Here is a 19,683-nt window from a genome sequence, read left to right on the forward strand (position 1 = left end):
AAATAATACCTTTTTTATAACACACATCAACACACATGAAGATCATAGTTGGAGTGACTCTGGATTAGCGGATCGTGGCACGGGTAGGGGACGCAACTCTGCAAAGTGAATTGCGTTACCTGACAGCTGTCCCGGATTCTACTATAGACTTTCCTAATAGAGGGGTTAAAATTTATAAAAGATTGAGTTTCCTTGTTTTTCGCTGCTTTCACCAATAGTTTATGGCACCAGTTTATCGTAGAAAGTTTAAAAAAAGTGTCCAACTCAAGTCTAGAATGATTTGATTAGTCTAGATTTGCCTCAGCTCCTGAATTTATTAATTGTTCTGGGCTCCATTTGGTTTATATTATTGTTATTGTGTAGATATATATTTTCATCTTTATTTCTGGGTCTGAATATCAGTCTAGGTAGAAAGAAGCGGACAAACGTTTACCCGCCATTGGTGAGCTGAAATAGCGTTGTGTTAATTGGCAATAAAGAAGTCAATGCGTTTTGAGGAGATGACTACCCCTCTTGAAATATTTGTTGAAAGAGGAAAATAACGTTAATAATAATAATAATAAATAAATAATAATAATAGCAATTAATTCTAGACAATTTGAAAAACGCTGCACTATGACATTCTCGAAGAAAACATCTAAGAAACAGCAGCCGCCAATGTTTCCCCAAACCTGGCGTATTTTGTGCGCCATATTTAAGATATTTTGCATGTCTAGAGGTAGGTGTACAAATGAGTTTGTAGCGAAATCGAGAACCTCAAAAATCGGGTAGATCACAGAAGGTCGACTAGACTGTTCGTGTGTTACCGGGCCCCGAGGGCAAGGAACGATGTTCATGCCTTCAGTCACTGGTTTGTCTGGTCCAGACTCGATTATTAACAGGTGGTGATATAGCTATAATATTGCTGACTTTGGTGTTAAGAAACATTCACTCACTGAACGTCTCGGGTACAATTACACATTATGCTGACAAGCCAATATAAATCTCAGGGCACCTGAACCAACGACTAACGGAACTGTATTATGCATACCTGTACTATGCATAGACTTGCACAAGTCTCTAAGGCAGTAATTACTGGTTCAAATAATAATTTCTAGATTATGTAAATAATAAAAACATGTTGTCCCAGTAAGAGACTGGAGTCCTTTGTCTTTGCTGTCCACATATCTAGACTTGCTTATTAGGAGGATAGAATTACTACACATCCATGGACTTACTATACTATGCACAGCGAATTGTTGCGCCTTAAACCCCCCTGGTTTCATCCATGTTCAGTATTTCACGGTCTTGCATACACAACGTTTTCCATTACACGTGAACACATAGGGTAGTGACGAGTGTTTATTGTAAGCTAATGAAATGTGTCCGTTTATAACTCATGAAAGTCAAATGAGCCATACTCCAAGTTTGTATAAACAACGCCATAGCCTGGCACTGAAGCAGCTTGTAGAATAGTCCACCGGAGTGAGTGAGTGAGTGAGTGAGTGAATTGGGTTTAACGCCGCTTTTAACAGTATTCCAGTTATATCACGGCGTGTCAGCTTGCTGTGGGAGGAAAGCCCGAAATGATGCAGGTCTCAGACGTTTACCACCTCGGTGAAACCCACGAGCACGGGTATGGTGCTGACAAACCTAGAAACATAATCGGGGCGAACCGGGATTCGAACCCACAATCATAGGTTTCTGGAGTGCCCAAGGGACGCAACTCTGCACAGCGAATCGCGGCGCCTTAGACGACTGGACCACCCATTGCCCCAGTCAACCAGAAGGCCATGACACACGTTGTACACGCTGTCAAGCGGGTAACATTATAAGTTGTAAAACATTATAGCCGGACCTAGTAAAATGTGACTTTTAAGCTGAGGTTAACTTGTGCTGTGTCACGTGACTTCATTTGCTCGGGAAAAGCGTGCGGCTTTCTTTTTTGCATCGAAGCAGGGTATAAGGATATATTCTGCCTCTCAGAAATCCACGTGCAGCGTGCAGTGTACCTGGCGGGGTATAAGACCTTTAATCCCCCGCTGAGAAATTTATTACCCTCCATGGCGGGTTACACAGTATTTCATCAAGATCATGTGGACCAATCAGATCTCATCAGTCTGATAGGGAAGTATATTAATGACGTTTCTATCGTTGTAACGACTGTCGCTTGATTCCTTGGATACAAATCTGCAAAGCGGCCAGATTATTCACAGATGATTGAGGCACGTCGTGTTCACAAACCCGCGAAGTGTTGACGGTGTGCTTCCTCACGAAAAGATATATTAAATAAAAAAACAAAAATACATTTATTTGAATTTTTTATTACATGAGATGACTGGAATGATCGCCATATTAACCTTGATGACCACGTCAGCCAACCATTGTTTTCCCTAATACTGACCAGTAACGGTCACCTATTGATATTGCCAATGGTCAAATGTATTACATCTGGCCGTCCGTACATTATGATACCATAGACGCCCCTGCGTGTTCATAGCTATAGGACATTTATACTAGTCAACACGTGAAGGGTATTTCTTACCACTCATGCATTAAGTGAACAATGCATTACTGCGCTCACTAAAGCCATCACATTTTACAGAACTGGCCTTCCATACTCTTACGTGACAGGAAGTGTGTGTCAAACACTCTCTATTACAATTCGGTTTAACTGAAGCCTGTGCTCACTGTCACTTGGTTTATGGCTTCTTAGGTCAATATTATAAAATAATGTCATAAAATAAATTCATATAATAAAATAATTCATATAATACGAATTACTAAATCATAACACAAAAATGAAATTTGCCAATGGCATTATTTTTCGATACGTATTTTTAAGAGTGAAAAAATCAAATTTATTCGTTAAAGTATGTCCTAAAAATGACAAAAATAGCATGATTATTCGATATGTATTTCTAAAACGGCAAAGTCAAATTTATTCGTTAAAGCATGTCCTAAAAATAAAAATTGTAAAAGGCATTTGAACAGTTCTTAGAGAACAGCCAAATTTAAATTTAGTTCATATAATACAAAGTTGTTGCAAAATGCATCAGCAAAAATGAAATATGAAATTCCTTAAGTAAGTTTTCTCAGCAATATTTGTCACACAATTCCAATCAATTCACAAGATGACTATGTAAAATTGTAATACTGTACGAAATAGTACAATATAAATTTCAACAGCAGCACTGGGAGATTGTTGAAACAGAATTGAACGTGTACATACATTTCAACAGCTTAATTCTCAACCCCAACACTTTCATCATATTCCGCTATTTCGCACAGTAAAGACGACCTCTATGCATGTTCAAGGAATGTATATAAATATATGTACAACAAACACGTCTTGCAGGTCTAATATCACAGATGATTGCCGTACAATGTGTGCACCACGTGTTTGCACGTCGACCGCTTCTTACAATCATTTACACGTCTAGGAAAATATTTCACAAAATATATATGCATTTTATCCGTAGGCACATGGAGACAGCACATACACACTGCGATAATGTCCCACGGTCGCCGTGATTGACATATGATACTGACATGTATCACGTGTCAATGTTACCATAGAAATGAAATGAAATAACCACTTCTTTTGCTGACAGTCTATGAAACATTGCGGGTAAGTCTTATAAACACATTCAATCAATTATCAACCATTGCAGCCACTGCATGACACATTACAAAATAATGAAACCAATTTTACTGTCAAATGTACGGAAACTCATTAGGGCCACAAAATTAAAATAAATTATCTTGAAAAAAAGTTCTTGTCTGTCAACAGTAACAGCTCAGAGCACAAAATGAAGCCTTGGGAACTTCATTTGTTGATTGCAGTACATCTTGAATTCTTCACTTAATAACTTGATTTTTCCAGATAGTATAAGATAATTTTCAATTTTATAACTTGCGTTTTCAAGATAACAAGTTAAGAATTTTGAACTTAATTTTCAAGTTACTACCTTGAATTGTCAAGATAATACTAACATGACATGGTCCTGATGGGCTTCCGTACAAATGAACTAATCACTTTCAGTTGGATATGGTAATATTGAATTGAACATGCCAAATTAAGGTTCTCGTTATCTTTAGTTGAAATGCATTGATGTCCCTCGCCCAAGCGATCAATAATTGCCCAATAAAAATACGTTTACCCCTAATGGCAAATTCATATCTAAGCTCTTAGTGTACACTTAAATAACATAAATGCAACAATAAATGTAGTGCGTTCATAAGGACACTGTTGATATAGTCTTAAACACTTAATCACATTTTCTTTTTAAATAGAAATGTGCAATCAACAGTTCCAAGCTTTAATTATACGAGTAAAAATACTGATTTTTTTTAAAAAAAATTTACCCTTCGTCTAATGATTGAGACCTGAGCTTGACATATTCCACACTATATGCGAATTCCCATCAGTTATAGCATTAAAATAGATTAATGGTTTAAAAATAGACGAAAATAGAAGATTTATACGTAGAGACAGAACCCTGATTAAATAATTTCCAAATAAAGACACCAGTAACATCAGAGTTAAACCCAACCATAGCCCACAGCACTTCCCTCAATAAATGTCAATACAATGACATCTCCATATCTCGAAATCCTGGGGAACTCCAAATCTATATCTATATATATCTAGGTAGTTTGAAGTGAATATGTTACTTCATAGTGCCGATAAGGATTCAGTCAGCACCATAAAATAACATTGTCATCAAGGATATGTCCAGTTGTCGAGTTCGAGGTATTGAGGTTTCACTGTATTCAACAACCAGTAATAACCAATTTTTGATGATTCAGAAAACACAGGAATTCATTAACCATATACATTAAGGTACGAGACATTTAAGCCAGAGAGTCAATTATTGACAATACATTCAGCAGTTTTCCCAAGGTTTCATCACGAACAAGACCATCACACGAAGTAGAGACTGAAGCATTCAAGACGTCATTCCGGGCCGAGTTGTGACGAATGACTGACGATGAAATCGGAGTGTTGAGTTAACTTCCGGTAACAATTATTAAAGCAACGGAAGAAAACAGGTTTTTTTTCGTGGAAGTTGTCTGGACGCGTCAGCTGAAAGAGACTGGTCCGGGTGCTACAAAATGGAATACACCGTTTACAACTGAACAAGATCGTGTTTCCAAATATGGTGACATTTGATAGCACACACTTTGCCATTTTGATTCAATTATTAAATTGTGGTCAATTTGGGATGAGGTCCAGCTGAATTTTCACCGGATTGTGACTTGTTACATGTTACATGTTACATGCTACAGTTCTCACCGGAAGATAAACAGATTTAAGTTGTTTGGTTTCTTTACAGTTTCACTGGCACATGAATTATTGATGATTCTGTAGTACGCTTACTTTGGTTCCTCTACTCTGAATTTTATACGGACTACGTCAATGTTATATCATCCTCGTTTATCCAGAGTATTATATCTCCATTCTATTATGATAGATACCCTGGATTCATTCGCCACCACAGCTTTGATTTGGGTTTAATTCGCATAGCATGACGTTAACATAACCGTCCAATCAAATTACAATCAGAAGCGAGAGAAAGTATGTGCTAAATGAGTGAGAGTAGCGATTGAGATAGTGACGTCACTTCCGCGACCAGGCTATGGAGGCGAATGAGTCCTTGGAACTGATCACAATAGAACGTAGATATCATGACATAGATACTCGGTGATTTTGTCTCTACACCACTGCAAGAGAACAGTTTCTTTTAACCATAGATTTCTGAGGATCCACTGGACACCACAAACACAGACACAGAGAGACGCCAAACGGCCACAACCATTTGTTGATTGAACAACTGAGACCGCGAGAGTCCGTTACACATAGGAACACATACGTAGATACGTCGTTGTTCACGAAGTCACAGAAGACAGTTTTTTTAAGATCACAGAATGGCTGCCGAAGTCCTTTGGATTTTGAAAGAAAGAGTGACAGTCCTTCGGCACAAAGAAGGATTTTACTGTAGCTTCTGCGAACTAGCGGCTCATCTCCACGAGTCAATGTTTCTCTTCAGGGAGATCAGCGCTTGATTCGTAGTTCTGACTCATTTCAGATAATAATATGATATTAATATCATCTTACTAGACTTTCATAGTTTACACTGTAAAAGAAAGCATAACATGAGTTGAACACTTGACTGGACTGAATTAAAATGATCCCTTGATCAATGGTATATATCCAAGTTGAAATGAATTGTCCCAAAGTTGAAGAAGTGGCCATTGTCCATGATTAATGCACAGGTTAGTTGCCTGGCCACACGAAGTATGCCCTCCGTAGGGACAAATAGTGATCCTGAAGGTGTTTGGTCTGATATGTTTGTCTAGAATGTTTAGAAACCATTTTGATACACCTTGCTCAAGGGAACATCTTCTTTGAACCTTTTTGATAATTCGTTCATCCACATTAGAAGAAGTCATCGACGATGACGGACTTGTACGGTTGACCACGTCGGTTGACACAGTCCATGACCATTTGAAGGACCTTCATGACCCTTCTGTCCAGCGAGTCCAGGAAGGGGTCAAGGAGAACGGGGCTAATCATGTCTACTGCTAGCACTCGCCTCATCACAGTGCTCAGACTCTCGGGGCCTCGGTACAGCTTCACTAGTTTAATGAAGGTGGAATGGCGGATCAAACAGCACTGGCTGATGGGAGCTAGGATGGACATCTCATCGTGCTTCGTCTTCCCGAACCTGGAGTGGAGTATGGAGTGATGGTTGAATATATTTTGATTGTTTGCCACACTCAGCACTATTCCAGCTGTATGACGGCGGTCGGTAAATAATCGAATCTGGACCAGATAATCCAGTGATTGACATCATGAGCATCGATCTACACAACTGGAATACGATGACATGCATCAACCAAGTCAGCAGCCTGACCACCCAATCCCGTTAGTCGCCTCTTACGACAATCATAGACGCTTTTTACGGCAAGCATGGGTTGCTGAAGACCTCTTCTACCCCGGATCTTCACCGGTACCATGTCATAAAGAAAAGTCATATTTACCACATCATTCATGTGTTTCTAGGAGTGCGTAATATAGACAATATTCTGTTATAAACAACAAATGTTTTATCCTCAAGAAGTGATAGCAAAGTTTCATTCTTATTTCTACTTACGATCTCCCATTGTCAAGGTGCATGAGGAAAGTCTCATTGCCGAAGTCCAGAAACGTCTCATAATGATGCCTGTCCATGTTGCCTGGTAACCATTTAAAAAATATTATCATTTCTGTGTCCTATACCTCGCACCAGTAATTTGCCATCCGAGCAAAGCCCACAACGAAGCAATTGTTCTGGTGCAAGTTGCCCTTGGATGGCGATATAGTAATACAACCAGCACACAGTAGCTCATTTAACAACAGTCCACAATAAGGATTCGGCTTAATGTACATTCTACCCATAGTAAAGAAAGACAAATCTTTATGTCCGTGATTTATACATAACTAATCAAACACGCGGTTGACAACTTGGGCCCCAGACGTCAAACGCGCCGCAATACGCTGTGCAGAGTTGCGTCCCATGGGTATCGCAGGAACCTATGATCATGGTTTCACCAAAGTGATAAATGTGACTTGCATCACGTGGGGCTTTCCTCCCACACCAAGCGGATATAAATGAATTTTTGTTCACAGCGGCGAAATTTAATAGGTCTGGGACGGGTAACTCGGGTACTCGGATCGGGTGGGTCCTGAGTAAGAACCGGGTACTCACAGGACTACCCGGACCCGTGGTAAGTCACGAGATATATTGTTTAATGACAAAAGCTTACTATAGCTCAGTGGTTACACTACAAGTCGCGAATGTTCGCATTTCTTTCTGACGATGCACACATTCCTTTTGACTTGTATATGTTTGAGTAAAGATAATGCTTCAGTTAATTTCAGTGAACGCATGATCTGATTGTTTGATACATGTATCTAAATAGTCTTAGCCAGACCTGCGGTAAAACAATTACCAATCAGACATTGTGTTCCCAACTCTTGAGACGTGCAGTGGGTACCCGGGTAGGGTCGGGTAATTGGGGGTCGGGTACCCGGGTAATTAATTTGGACTCGTCCCAGCATTAGGCGAAAACCTCACTCATTCCATTATATTTTACAGAATTTGACTTCAAGTGAGTGTAAGATTGGACATGTTCACTGTACCTGTCAGAAAGTCGAACACTGTTATATCCATGAGATCCAGGAGCCGACGACCAGAGTTGTAGGGAGGGCGACTCCTCACCTTGTCGCACAAATCATCGTAAACTTCCCAGTATGCTTTGCGGTGCTTGCTGTACGACCGTTTCCATGGGTTCCGCCATGTTTTTCTTGGTGCTATTTTTTCTGGCGGAAGGAATGTTGCGAGCGACGCCTCCGAGGTGTCTGGGTTGCCGCAGATGGCGTGGGTCGTGTCACAGTAGTAGGAACACGTGCCGTGGAAACACACGTTGCCCGCTGAAACAGAGCCATTGGTATAGTCACATCTCACATCACATCAGGAACATCTTTCTTGGGAACTATTTTCTTGGACCCAAAAGAATAATTATACAGTAAACTACGGTTATAACGAACACGCTTATAACGAACCGGCGGATATAACGAATTGGTTTTTAGGTCCCTGACATTTGCTATATATATGCTGTATATATGCTTATATATGAATTACGGTTATAACGAACAAGAATTTGTGGTCCCTTTGAGTTCGCCATAACCGTAGTTTACTGTAGTATTGTGATCCACATTCACAAGAAATATGGTGGAACTTGGATATTGGTAAGTCTAAATGAATCGTCCAAGAGTCGAAGTGGTCTTATTCCGTGATTGATGGACAGGTCAGTATAAAACGTGTCACCGTACTCAGATGGTATGGATCGTTACTCATGGTATCAATCACTGGTTTGTCTGGTCCAGAGTCGATTACTGAAATTAAAGACGTTAGGTAGTAGTACACCATATAGTATCGCGTAACAAAGTATGTTGTCCGATGTGATGGTCACGTGAACTCGTCAGTCTGGCATGGGCTCCTTCCAAGGCTGGCGAGGGTGAGTTAAGGGCCTGAGTGGCATTATTCCAACAAACTGATTACCGCATTACAAGAATCTCACCTGGGGAATAGAAGAAGGTCTTGACCAGTTTGTGGTCAGCGAAGCGTTTGATGTCGTGGGTCATGTTGATCTTGCGACCGGCCGTCGGGGGCACTCGGTGAAAACCTAGCAGCCTGAAGCGACACAATCATATTTTAAATGAGCCACTTCGATATCAAGTTCATGCACCTGTAGAAAGAGGGTCACCACTTTTCTCGTGTATTTCAGTCAGTTGATTTATGTGTCACATGGTTTTGGTTAACATTCTTTCACATGCATCAGTCGACTTGCCTGAAAGAAGAGCTTTGTTTAATTTATTTTACTTACTTCTATACCTGTTTCTTGTGTCAAAGGACAAACAATTTATCTTGTCAACATTTGCTTTGGGCGATATACGTTATGTCAACAATATTATTAACGTGTGTCTTCCATGTATCCAGTATGCGATTATTGCTGTTGGTATACAATTGTGGAATGCCTTATTTATGATTAACCCGCGATGATCCGGGTCAGAATAGGTCTTCAGCAACCCATGCTTGCCGTAAAAGGCGACTATGCTTGTCGTAAGAGGCGACTAACGGGATCGGGTGGTCAGGCTCGCTGACTTGGTTGCTGCATGTCATCGATCCCAATTGCGTGGATCGATGCTCATGATGTCAAACACTGGGTTGTCTGGTCCAGACTCGGTCATTAACAGACCGCCGTCATATAGCTCGAATATTGTTGAGTGCGGCGTTAAACAACAAACAAACAAACAAACAGCAAACAAATATGATTAACCTTGCAGATGCAACTACGGAAATTGTGAGTTGGATTACAACACCGTCACTTGTACACCTTGGGTGGTGAGGTGAAATGGGGTTTAAGTGATACCCACTCCGACATAGTGGACTCCGATCCCACTAGTCCTTGTTTATCCCCAGGCAGGGTAACAACAAGAGCCATAATTTAACGTCTTTTGTATGTATGATGGTGCTGGGGGTTGTACACGATCTTCCGCTCTCTAGGCAGACGCTCTACCACTAGAGGTGAGGTGAGGTGAAATGGGGTTTTACGTCGCGTCCAAGATTATTGCACTTATATAGCGACGTGCATGTACGTGTGTGTGTTTGTGTGGCTGCTTGTACTAGTCCGGTCTGATGCCGATTTATAGTGCTAGCTCACTGAGATACCATGCCGCAGTTTAACATGAATACCCCACTCAGACACAATATACTGACTCCGAGCCGACCAGTCCTTGTAGCCCCTTAATGCCGAGCGCCAGACAGGGTAACAACAAGTACCATCTTTTAACGTTTTTTGTATGACGCGGTCGGGGATCGAACCCCGGACCTTCCGCTCTCCGGGCGGACGCTCTACCAGTAGACCACGGAGGCGGTGCTCTACCACTAGACCACGGAGGCAGTTGTACAAGTAGTAGTGGTAGTAGAAGTGACTTAAAGTAACTTATATGTTGTATAGCTTTGCTGACGAAGTAAAATTCGAGGACTCTGGAACTGCGAGAGGCTTCAGACTTGTGACTTTCCACTGTCTTGTTGATAAACGACATAAATGTCACCTGACAAAAACAATCACCTTGGCGAACACTGCTTGTAACAAATTACAATTTTCATCAAATACCGAGCTGGTTTAGGTGACAGGTCACGTGTTAAGTCTGGACCATTATGCTGTCACTACAAAATGAACTATTAGTTCACTCAGAGTTTATTAGTTTATGATGGCAATCTGTCAATCACGTTGTGGACACACCTGTCTAAATTGAAGGCAGCTATCTCAGCGTTATGGCGCTCAAAGTCCACAAAGTAGAAATGGTCCGGAGGCGTCTCATATGTCCGTGGAAACCTGCATGAGAAAAAGTCAGATGTTAGTTCAGCGATAGGGGCTTGGACACGAGTCTGTCCATTTGTGTTGAACATACGTCACACCGATTGTCCTGATTGTGTGTCCTGTGTCCAGCCCATGGGTCACAAATCGGCGAATTTTCGGCCAGCAGCGAAGGTGAGGTTAAATGGGTTTAACGTCGTGTCCAACATCATTGCACTTATATAGCGACGTGCATGCACGTGCGTGTGTGTGTTTGGCTGCTTGTACTAGTCCGGACTGATGCCGATTTATAGTGCTAGCCTACTGAGATACCATGCCGCAGTTTAACATGAATACCCCACTCTGACACAGTATACTGACTCCCAGCCGACCAGTCCTTGTTTTAGCCCCTTAATGCCGAGCGCCAGACAGGGTGCCATCTTTTAACGTCTTTTGGTATTACGCGGCCGGGGCTCAAACCCCGGTATTCCCTCTCCGGGCGGACGCTCTATCACTACCACGGAGGCGGTCCTCAGCCAGCAGGGAATACCCGGGGCACCTTGGCTTGTGTTTATTTCCCAGGGAGATGAATTTAAAATGAGAGCATTGACCAGGGTAATAATATAATGTAGCGCTGTGAGCACGGCGCATTACAGTAGTAGTAGTTGTAGTAGTAGTAGTAGTAGTAGTAGTAGTAGTAGTAGTAGAAGTAGTTCACCTCTCTGTGTAGACACAGTTAGAGGTGTCCGACTCATGGGTGATTGTTTGAATATTGAAAGTACCGTAGAGATATATATATTACGAAAATTATCCTGAACCTTCATGCAAAAGAAAGTATACACTTCCAAATTGGATTTGACCAAAAAGTTACAAACGCCGATATAATGCCAACGTAAGGTCCAAATCACAACTATGTACCCGTTTCAAGTAAATCGCCATCGAATTCCCATTTCTTATTTGTTTCATTTTTAACCACCACAAAACATGGGCGTATACTTTCTTTTACCCGGCGGTTTCTAAGATGAGATAGCGTCCATGGCCCTGACATAGTCCTTTTCAGTACTTTAGTCGTAAATCGCCACTCCGCTTGTCTCCAACTGGTGATAACTCGACATCGTTTCGAGATTTTGCTGTCACGTGATTGCTGTCACGTGATTGCTTGGTAACATATTACATTACTGGACTGAAAACACGTGAAGATCTGGGTTAGAACTGGTCTTCATCAACCCATGCTTGTCCTAAGAGGCGGATCCAGATCGCTGACTTGGTGAATGCATGTCATCGTATCCCAATTGCGTAGATATATGTATGGTATGTCAATCACTAGATTGTCTTGTCCAGACTCGATTAGTTAACGACCGCCGTCATATAGCTGGAATATTGCTGAGTGCGGCGTAAAACAACAAACAATCAAACAAACTGTATCTGAGGTGGATGAGTTTGATTAAGTCTTCAGTACAAATAATTACAAGTATGTGAGGACTTTATATATGAGGAAGGGTGTTTCAGATAGTGAAAATCCTATAAGGCGATTATTTAGCTAGACATTTTTCAAGCAACTTCTTATTTCAAACAACCCAGTCACTGTTCACAAAATTCGGAGGTTTTATCGACAAATTAGTCTTATCCATAAGCCTAAAGAGGTGTCGTACAATATCTGTCCACGCCGCGCACACACCCTCACTAAAGGGATTTTATGGCGCTTCTATAAATTTCTCTCTCCTTACCTTCTCGGTTTGAATAACGCCTGTCCCTCGTCAGAGTAGGTCATGATAAGCTTCAGCTGGGTGCCACCCTCCTTTTGCTCTGTGGAGGAGAAATTCATAATATACACACTGTATGAAATACAAATGTACTAGAAATAATATCAATATTTATTGTTTACACAAACGTACATGGAAGGTTTCATCTCAGTCATATGGGACCCGTGAAGATTCCGGGGTAGAACAGGTCTTCAGCAACCCATGCTTGCCGTAAAAGGTGACTATGCTTGTCATAAAAGGCGACCGACGGGATCGGGTGGTCAGGCTCGCTGACCTGGTTGATGCATGTCATCTATCCCAATTGCGTGAATGGATGCTCATGATATCAATCACTGGATTGTCTGGTCCAGACTTGATTTTTTACAGACCGCCGTCATATAGCTGGGATATTGCTGAGTGCGGCGTTAAACAACAAACCAACCAACCAACCAGTCAGTCATATGGACTGTGATTGAATTACTGACTATGGAGATTTCTCCGTCTTGTACGATGATCTCGTTATCTATTGCTACAAGTAATTATCCAAAGAGATAAGGACGTGCCTTGTTTCACACTGGCCCAGACTGAACAGGCTAGTCGTTGAAGAAATGGGTGTGCCCACGAGGCGCCGTTTTATATTCATTCCATATTTTAAGTTGTTCATTATTGATGTTATTATATCAGTAACTGTAATTGCCGGGTAATTTCGAGTTATTATTAATATTAATTAACAATAAATGTCACAAATATTTGTTTATTTAACAAACCCGATTATATTTTATATCGATAAAATTGGTGACTTAAATACATGTAATTTGCGATCTCTAAAATGCAATGGCTTCCATATTTTGTATTCGAATTTGTGCTGCCACGAATCAATATTGATTATTTAATAATCCCCGAAATGGAATCATCCTTCCCTCGACAGTGTATCTGCGTGTAGTTGAACCTAGTCTGTCCTTGGACAGAAATCCTCTCTTGTTGGGACTCCTGGGAAATGAAACTGCCGGGCAAAAGAAAGTATACACCCATTTTTAATGATTGTATACAATGATACAAATCAGCAGTAATTATTCTATGGTGATGTGTTTGCTACTGGTATCTTAATTGCATTTTGGACCTTAAGTTTGCAGTGTTTCGGCGACTGTTTTCAGTCTAGTAACGTTTGTTATTTTTGGTCAAATCCAATCTTTAAGGCTATACTTCTTTTGTCCGACACTGTATGTGGAATTTATTCAATAATTCCCATAATAAAACCGTCCTTTCCTCGACAGTGTGGCTGCGTTTAGTTGAACCTAGGTTGTCGTTGGACAGAATTTCCGAGGAAATGGAATAGAATTCACCGATTAGGAAAATGCTTGAGCGTCGATCGTACTTCAAGGATGGTCAACAAAAAGATCAACCTCGGAAAGATGGATGTATACTGTCCAGTTTTGCCAGACCATCGTCCAATTGCTCTCAGTTGGTTCATGTTGGAGCAGTCTAGTGCTCTTAATTCACGCTATTCAACACTTTTCCCTGTCTGGTCAACAAATGTTACCTCACTGTCCCTGTACGTGTGTCTGCACCCAGATGCACAAACTGTGTCAATCGGTTGACACATGTGTCAAGATTCTGTCTCGTCCGCTCTTTCGAGAAATGCAACAGAACGCACCTGCGCCAGTCCAGCCACTGAAGCCATGAAGTGCGTCTGTATTTTCTGCATCATGAACAACCAGATTGAGTACGAGAGTAGATCATTTATTTGAAGATACTCTCATTTGAACAAAAAAAAAGCCGTAAGATGGATCTTTGAGAGGATATAATTTGAGGAGAGGAATTAGCTCTCGGTCGAAATAGAAAGTGCGCAGCTGGTTCAGAAAACCAGTTATCTCTTTGAGGGGGCTCGGTTACCAGCACGGCGACCAGATGACGGCATAAACACGACGACAATACACCTGATAGGGGCTGTGTACTGAACTTTGGTTCAAGAGTTGGGATGCGGTTGAGTTGTTATTCATTTTTTTTGTATTTATTTGTTCTTAACGTTATGGTTTATTAAAATTTTATCATAATTTGTCCGACAAGCAGAATTGCAAAATTAAACTATTCAAGACCAAAAACACTTTGAAATGTCCCCCGAGATGACACTTTAGAATTAGTTAGATGACACATGGTAGCCTAACAATTTAAAAAAAGATGACACGACACTGAGTACAAGGTACTGGTTTTCATAGTAAAAGAACCTGCTTCAGACGCAACTGGTATTGTTAAGGCGGCTGAACCATGTAACAATCTCCCGCCTGGCGGCAGACAAGCTCGGGGCATCCTTCTATTTAAAAAGACATGTCGCTACACAAAACCTGTCCGCCTTCATGCCTCAGACAGTTTCATGTAGCCGCGCAAAGTGGTCTCTGTGCCAACATTCTCTCATGTTGCATTCAATGTAACACTTCAAAAGCGAAATCCTTGGACAAACGCTTTGAAGTTTGGCGTAGAATGTTTTCAACATTTTCGAGGCGTCTACTAGATTTATCTTCTCAAGAGCAATATTTAATAATCAAAAGCACATTATGGGCAAATTCAAATTGAAACATGGCGTTTAGAGATTCAACTGTGATCTTAGGCTCGGTTCGACACAAACGTTTTTCGCACATACTTAGAGTGGTTGGTTGGTTGGTTTGTTGTTTAACGCCGCACTCACCAATATTCCAGTTATATGACGGCGGTCTGTAAATAATCGAGTCTGGACCAGACAATCCAGTGATTGACATCATTAGCATCGATCCACGCAATTGGGATCGATGACATGCATCAACCAAGTCAGCGAACCTGACCACCCTATCCCGTTAGTCGCCTTTTACGACAAGCATAGTCACCTTTTACGGACGTGTTTCGAGAAACAGAACGCTGTGTGAATAAATAAGTAAAGAGATGCAATTATAATGTGAATTATGTTATTTCAACACAAATGGGTTTCGAGAAAAGAAAATGGTAAAATATAAAAATTGTCTTTTATATGTAATAGAAATGAGCCCCGACATACTCATCCTGTTTTGGAATTGAATAAATATATAGACATGCCAGACTAGGGACTCGCATCGGACCTTTTGGATATTTTCCTAGAAAGCAAGAGAGAGTATTATGCCATCAGATGTAGCAGAGGTCCTTCGTTACCTAGACACGTTACAAGAAAGTCTACATGATCCAGATCAAAGTGATGGAGAAAGATGTAGGAGGACACACTTCGTGATGGCGACTCCCTATCATGCTCAGTTAAATCATCATGAACATTTCAGAAAAAAATCAAGTGCCGGATAAACATCTTATTCACACGATGATGTCACCAGTTCATCTTCAGTCGTGACGATGATTAAGCAAGAAAACATAAGTCATATCAAAGTTATTCATTTCTTGAAAACCACAATTCTTTAGTCATGCCAAGAGTAGATGGTCACAAAAACAAGTCCTGGCAACTTTACCACGTGACTTCATATCGGGACGTTAAAATGTCACCAAATTTATCAGCCTACAGATGTTCTTCAGAAAGTCTCGTAAGTCTCGCAAAGCCGAGCGTTGATATGTGACATATTTAGTTCCCCTATTTCTTATACGTGTCACCTAGGGAAGAAAACACAAGAAAAATGTGATAACTCGCGTTGTATAACTTTAACATCACGGACATGTGACGACGGTAACGAGAATTCTGAAATATTATGAAAAAATGTTTTTTGAAGAAAGAAATCTCCTAATGCTGCTGTGAAAAACATGAATCGTAGTACATGCATAAATGTGAATTAATAAAACAGGATATGAAACTACGACAGCCGGTTATAGCTGGAATAAAACAGATGTCACTCACTTCCGGTGAGCAATATCCGGTCTCGTTCCTGTACCTGCTTGTGCTGTACAGTAATTGTTTTCAGATAATGGATTGAATATTAAAATACATGTGTTGCTGATGAAAACAAGATTTGACATTTCAGATAGCGGCAATATACATATGACGTGGCAAAGTGAAGCGATATAGTTTCCGTTGCTATTGCCAACATAGGGTGAGTTCATTAAGTGACGGCTCTGTCGATGATTTATGAAATATTCATAACAACAAAGTTCGGAATCCATATCAGAATATTTATTAAACCATGCGGATTTGTAAAGTAAAGATTTTGTCTGGATGTCCCTTATTTGCCAGTGGAATTGACTCCACTTTTAACTAATGGTTCAGTCTTAGTACAGTATGAGTTGAGATGTTTTGGTATGAAGCGGATATTGGGTTTAGTCTTGGTGTGGAGCATGCCCAGAGATTGGGTTCAATCTTGTATGGAGCGGAGATTCGATTTAGTCTTGGTGAGGGGCGAAGATTGGGTTCAGTCTTGTATGGAGCGGAGATTGGGTTCAGTCTTGGTGTGGAGCGGAGATTGGGTTCATTCTTGTATGGAGCGGAGATTGGGTTCAGTCTGGGTATGGGGCGGATATTGGGTTCAGTCTGGGTATGGGGCGGATATTGGGTTCAGTCTTGGTGTGGAGCGGAGATAAGGTTCAGTTTTGGTGACGGGCGGAGATTGGGTTCAGTCTTATATGGAGCGGAGATTGGGTTCAGTCTTGGTATGAAGCAGAGATTGGGTGAATTGTGTACAGCCTTGGTATGAAGCGCAGATTGGGTTCAGTCTTGTATGGAGCGGAGATTGGGTTCAGTCTTGTATGGAGCGGAGATTGGGTTCAGTCTTGGTGTGGAGCGGAGATTGGGTTCAGTCTTGTATGGAGCGGAGATTGGGTTCAGTCTTGTATGGAGCGGAGATTGGGTTCAGTCTTGTAGGGAGCGGAGATTGGGTTCAGTCTTGGTGTGAAGCGGAGATTGGGTTCAGTCTTGTATGGAGCGGAGATTGGGTTCAGTCTTGGTGTTGAGCAGAGATTGGGTTCAGTCGTGGTGTGGAGCGGAGATTGCGTTCAGTTTTGTATGGAGCGGAGATTGGGTTCAGTCTTGTATGGAGCGGAGATTGGGCTCAGTCTTGTATGGAGCGGAGATTGGGTTCAGTCTTGGTGTGAAGCAATGATTGGGTGAATTGTGTACAGTCTGGGTATGATTGGTTGGTTTGTTGTTTTACGCCGCACTCAGCAATATCTGGGTATGAAGCGGAGACTGGTCTACGTCTTGGTGTGAAGCAGAGATTGGGTGAATTGTGTACAATCTGGGTATGGGGCGAAGATGCCATACAGACTGAGTGGAGCCAGGACTAAATAGAAAGAGACTGGGAAAAATAGAAAACGACTTGTTCATTGTTGCACTGCAAGTCGCGGCTTGTTCCCACCCTGTTATGTGATAGAGTCAGCTGAAAGGAACGCAATAATGGACACTGCAACGTCAAGTCGTCGAAACGATAAAGTTAGATACAATCTGACATTTTCTAACAATGCAGGGACCGTCATTATTGTAGCTGGAGATGTTAAAGATGAGGTCACGGGATTGCATGAACTACAAGTGCGCATGTCAGAACTGATTATTTTAGAACGTGCCACAAAGAATCAAAAATGGCATGTCGCGGGAGCGCAGAATGTCAAATGACGTCATTCGGACGGTTCAAACTACGACAGGATTGCGTTCATCTTATTTTTCTAGTGATGGCCCAAACATACGGAGATGGCTTTATCAAAAATTGGTCGACATTAAAATGAGGGTGAGCTTGAACAGTATTTAAGTGATATATCGGTGCGTGAGCTTCTAGCTGGAGAACACCAAACTTACCCAAAAGGAAAACAACGAGCATGAATGTAATACTGAGAGACAAGCGGACTCTACAGCGAATTTAACCGCCTTTCACCAATGGAGCCCCCCTGCCCGGGAAAACATAAGAAATGAGACAACTTGAAACCTTATTCCATCGGAAGTGATTGAGATTTCTACTGAACTGCTTCATCGGTTTCATACGCATATGTCAGATTAACTAGAGCAATATTAAAGAATATGGTCCTTAACTTCTTAACCTTTTAAAGTTACTGTGCTGGTACAAAGAAATGTCAGACCAACAGATGTAAATGTTTCAAGGCTTAGCTGCTTTGTAACTCAAGGTGCCACTCAAATCTGACATGTGTCAACAAAAACTAAATTGTTCTTGTTTGTTAAGTCTATCCTATGTTTGATGTAGCATTGTTTTGATTACAGTGAAGACTAGTTTTTAAGTGAAAGGTATTTGTTATCATGTCAAATAAATTTGTCTTCTCATAAATATTTTTTTATCAAGTTTGACCATATAAGAGCCTCAAAAGTAATTTCAGGGAATATGTCTAAAAAACTTGATGATAAATCAGGGAATATGTATAATACCTGAAAAATTTAGGGCTTATGTATATTCCCTAAGTGAATCAGACATTAAATTTATTCCCTGAAAATTTCAGGGATTATACATATTCCCTGATTATACATATTCCCTGTAACATATATACCTTTATAACATTTATTAAAAAAATAAGTTTAAGTAACCTTTCTGTCCAGGTTTATCCGTACGTAGTATCAATATGTATAAGCAAAGCATTGCAACTTATTTTAAAACTATCAAACATGCACATTAAATCGTAACCAAATTATTAATGCACTCATGTGTACCATTTGGAAACTTGGAGTAGCGATCTTATTTCTTGTTTAAAGTATGACAAGGGTTTCAACAATCAAATGTCAATCTAATTCAAATATAATGCTCCTGACACAACAATTAGCTTGTCTGCAGAGGAAACGTTAAGTTCAAATGAATCGACCACACAACACAAAATAACGCAGTTTTTAACTCCTCCCCAAGTTCTCCCCGTGGTGTGAGAAGGCAAACAAATCTCTTCATATTTGGAGGCAACAAAACGCAAACAAAATTCACGGAATATGAAAATGTCGGCAGTTCGCTTCTTGCCATGTCACAAAGGATAACGTACTCCCTCGTAGTTGATTCTTTGCGACGTTTTCAATATTGCGTTTCTTTTCACGGGTTTACTTTTTGCGTTCTCGCCATGGAAAAACTTCCAGGAACTCTTTTGTTGTGGAGGCTGTCATTGCCTGGAGTATTGTACCTGAACATTTGTCTGG

General features: G+C 40.9%; 1 protein-coding gene across 5 annotated transcripts in view; it reads right to left on the reverse strand.

The window, feature by feature from the left end:
- Positions 1–2,287: 2,287 nt before the first annotated feature.
- LOC124132816 (extracellular serine/threonine protein kinase FAM20C-like) overlaps positions 2,288–19,683 on the reverse strand; it is a 95,609-nt gene continuing 78,213 nt past the window's right edge. For all 5 annotated transcript variants that reach the window (XM_046496957.2, XM_046496956.2, XM_046496959.2 and 2 more), the window contains exons 4-9: positions 12,618–12,696; positions 10,837–10,929; positions 9,109–9,221; positions 8,168–8,458; positions 7,140–7,221; positions 2,288–6,710 (exon numbers count right to left, since the gene is read on the reverse strand). In XM_046496957.2, coding sequence (XP_046352913.2) covers positions 6,422–6,710; positions 7,140–7,221; positions 8,168–8,458; positions 9,109–9,221; positions 10,837–10,929; positions 12,618–12,696 — 947 coding nt within the window. In that variant the 3' untranslated portion in view covers positions 2,288–6,421. The remainder of the gene's footprint in view (positions 6,711–7,139; positions 7,222–8,167; positions 8,459–9,108; positions 9,222–10,836; positions 10,930–12,617; positions 12,697–19,683) is intronic.

The sequence above is a fragment of the Haliotis rufescens genome, unplaced genomic scaffold, assembly GCF_023055435.1.
Source record: "Haliotis rufescens isolate VD_foot unplaced genomic scaffold, xgHalRufe1.0.p SCAF_11, whole genome shotgun sequence".
In the NCBI taxonomy this organism is placed as follows: domain Eukaryota; kingdom Metazoa; phylum Mollusca; class Gastropoda; order Lepetellida; family Haliotidae; genus Haliotis; species Haliotis rufescens.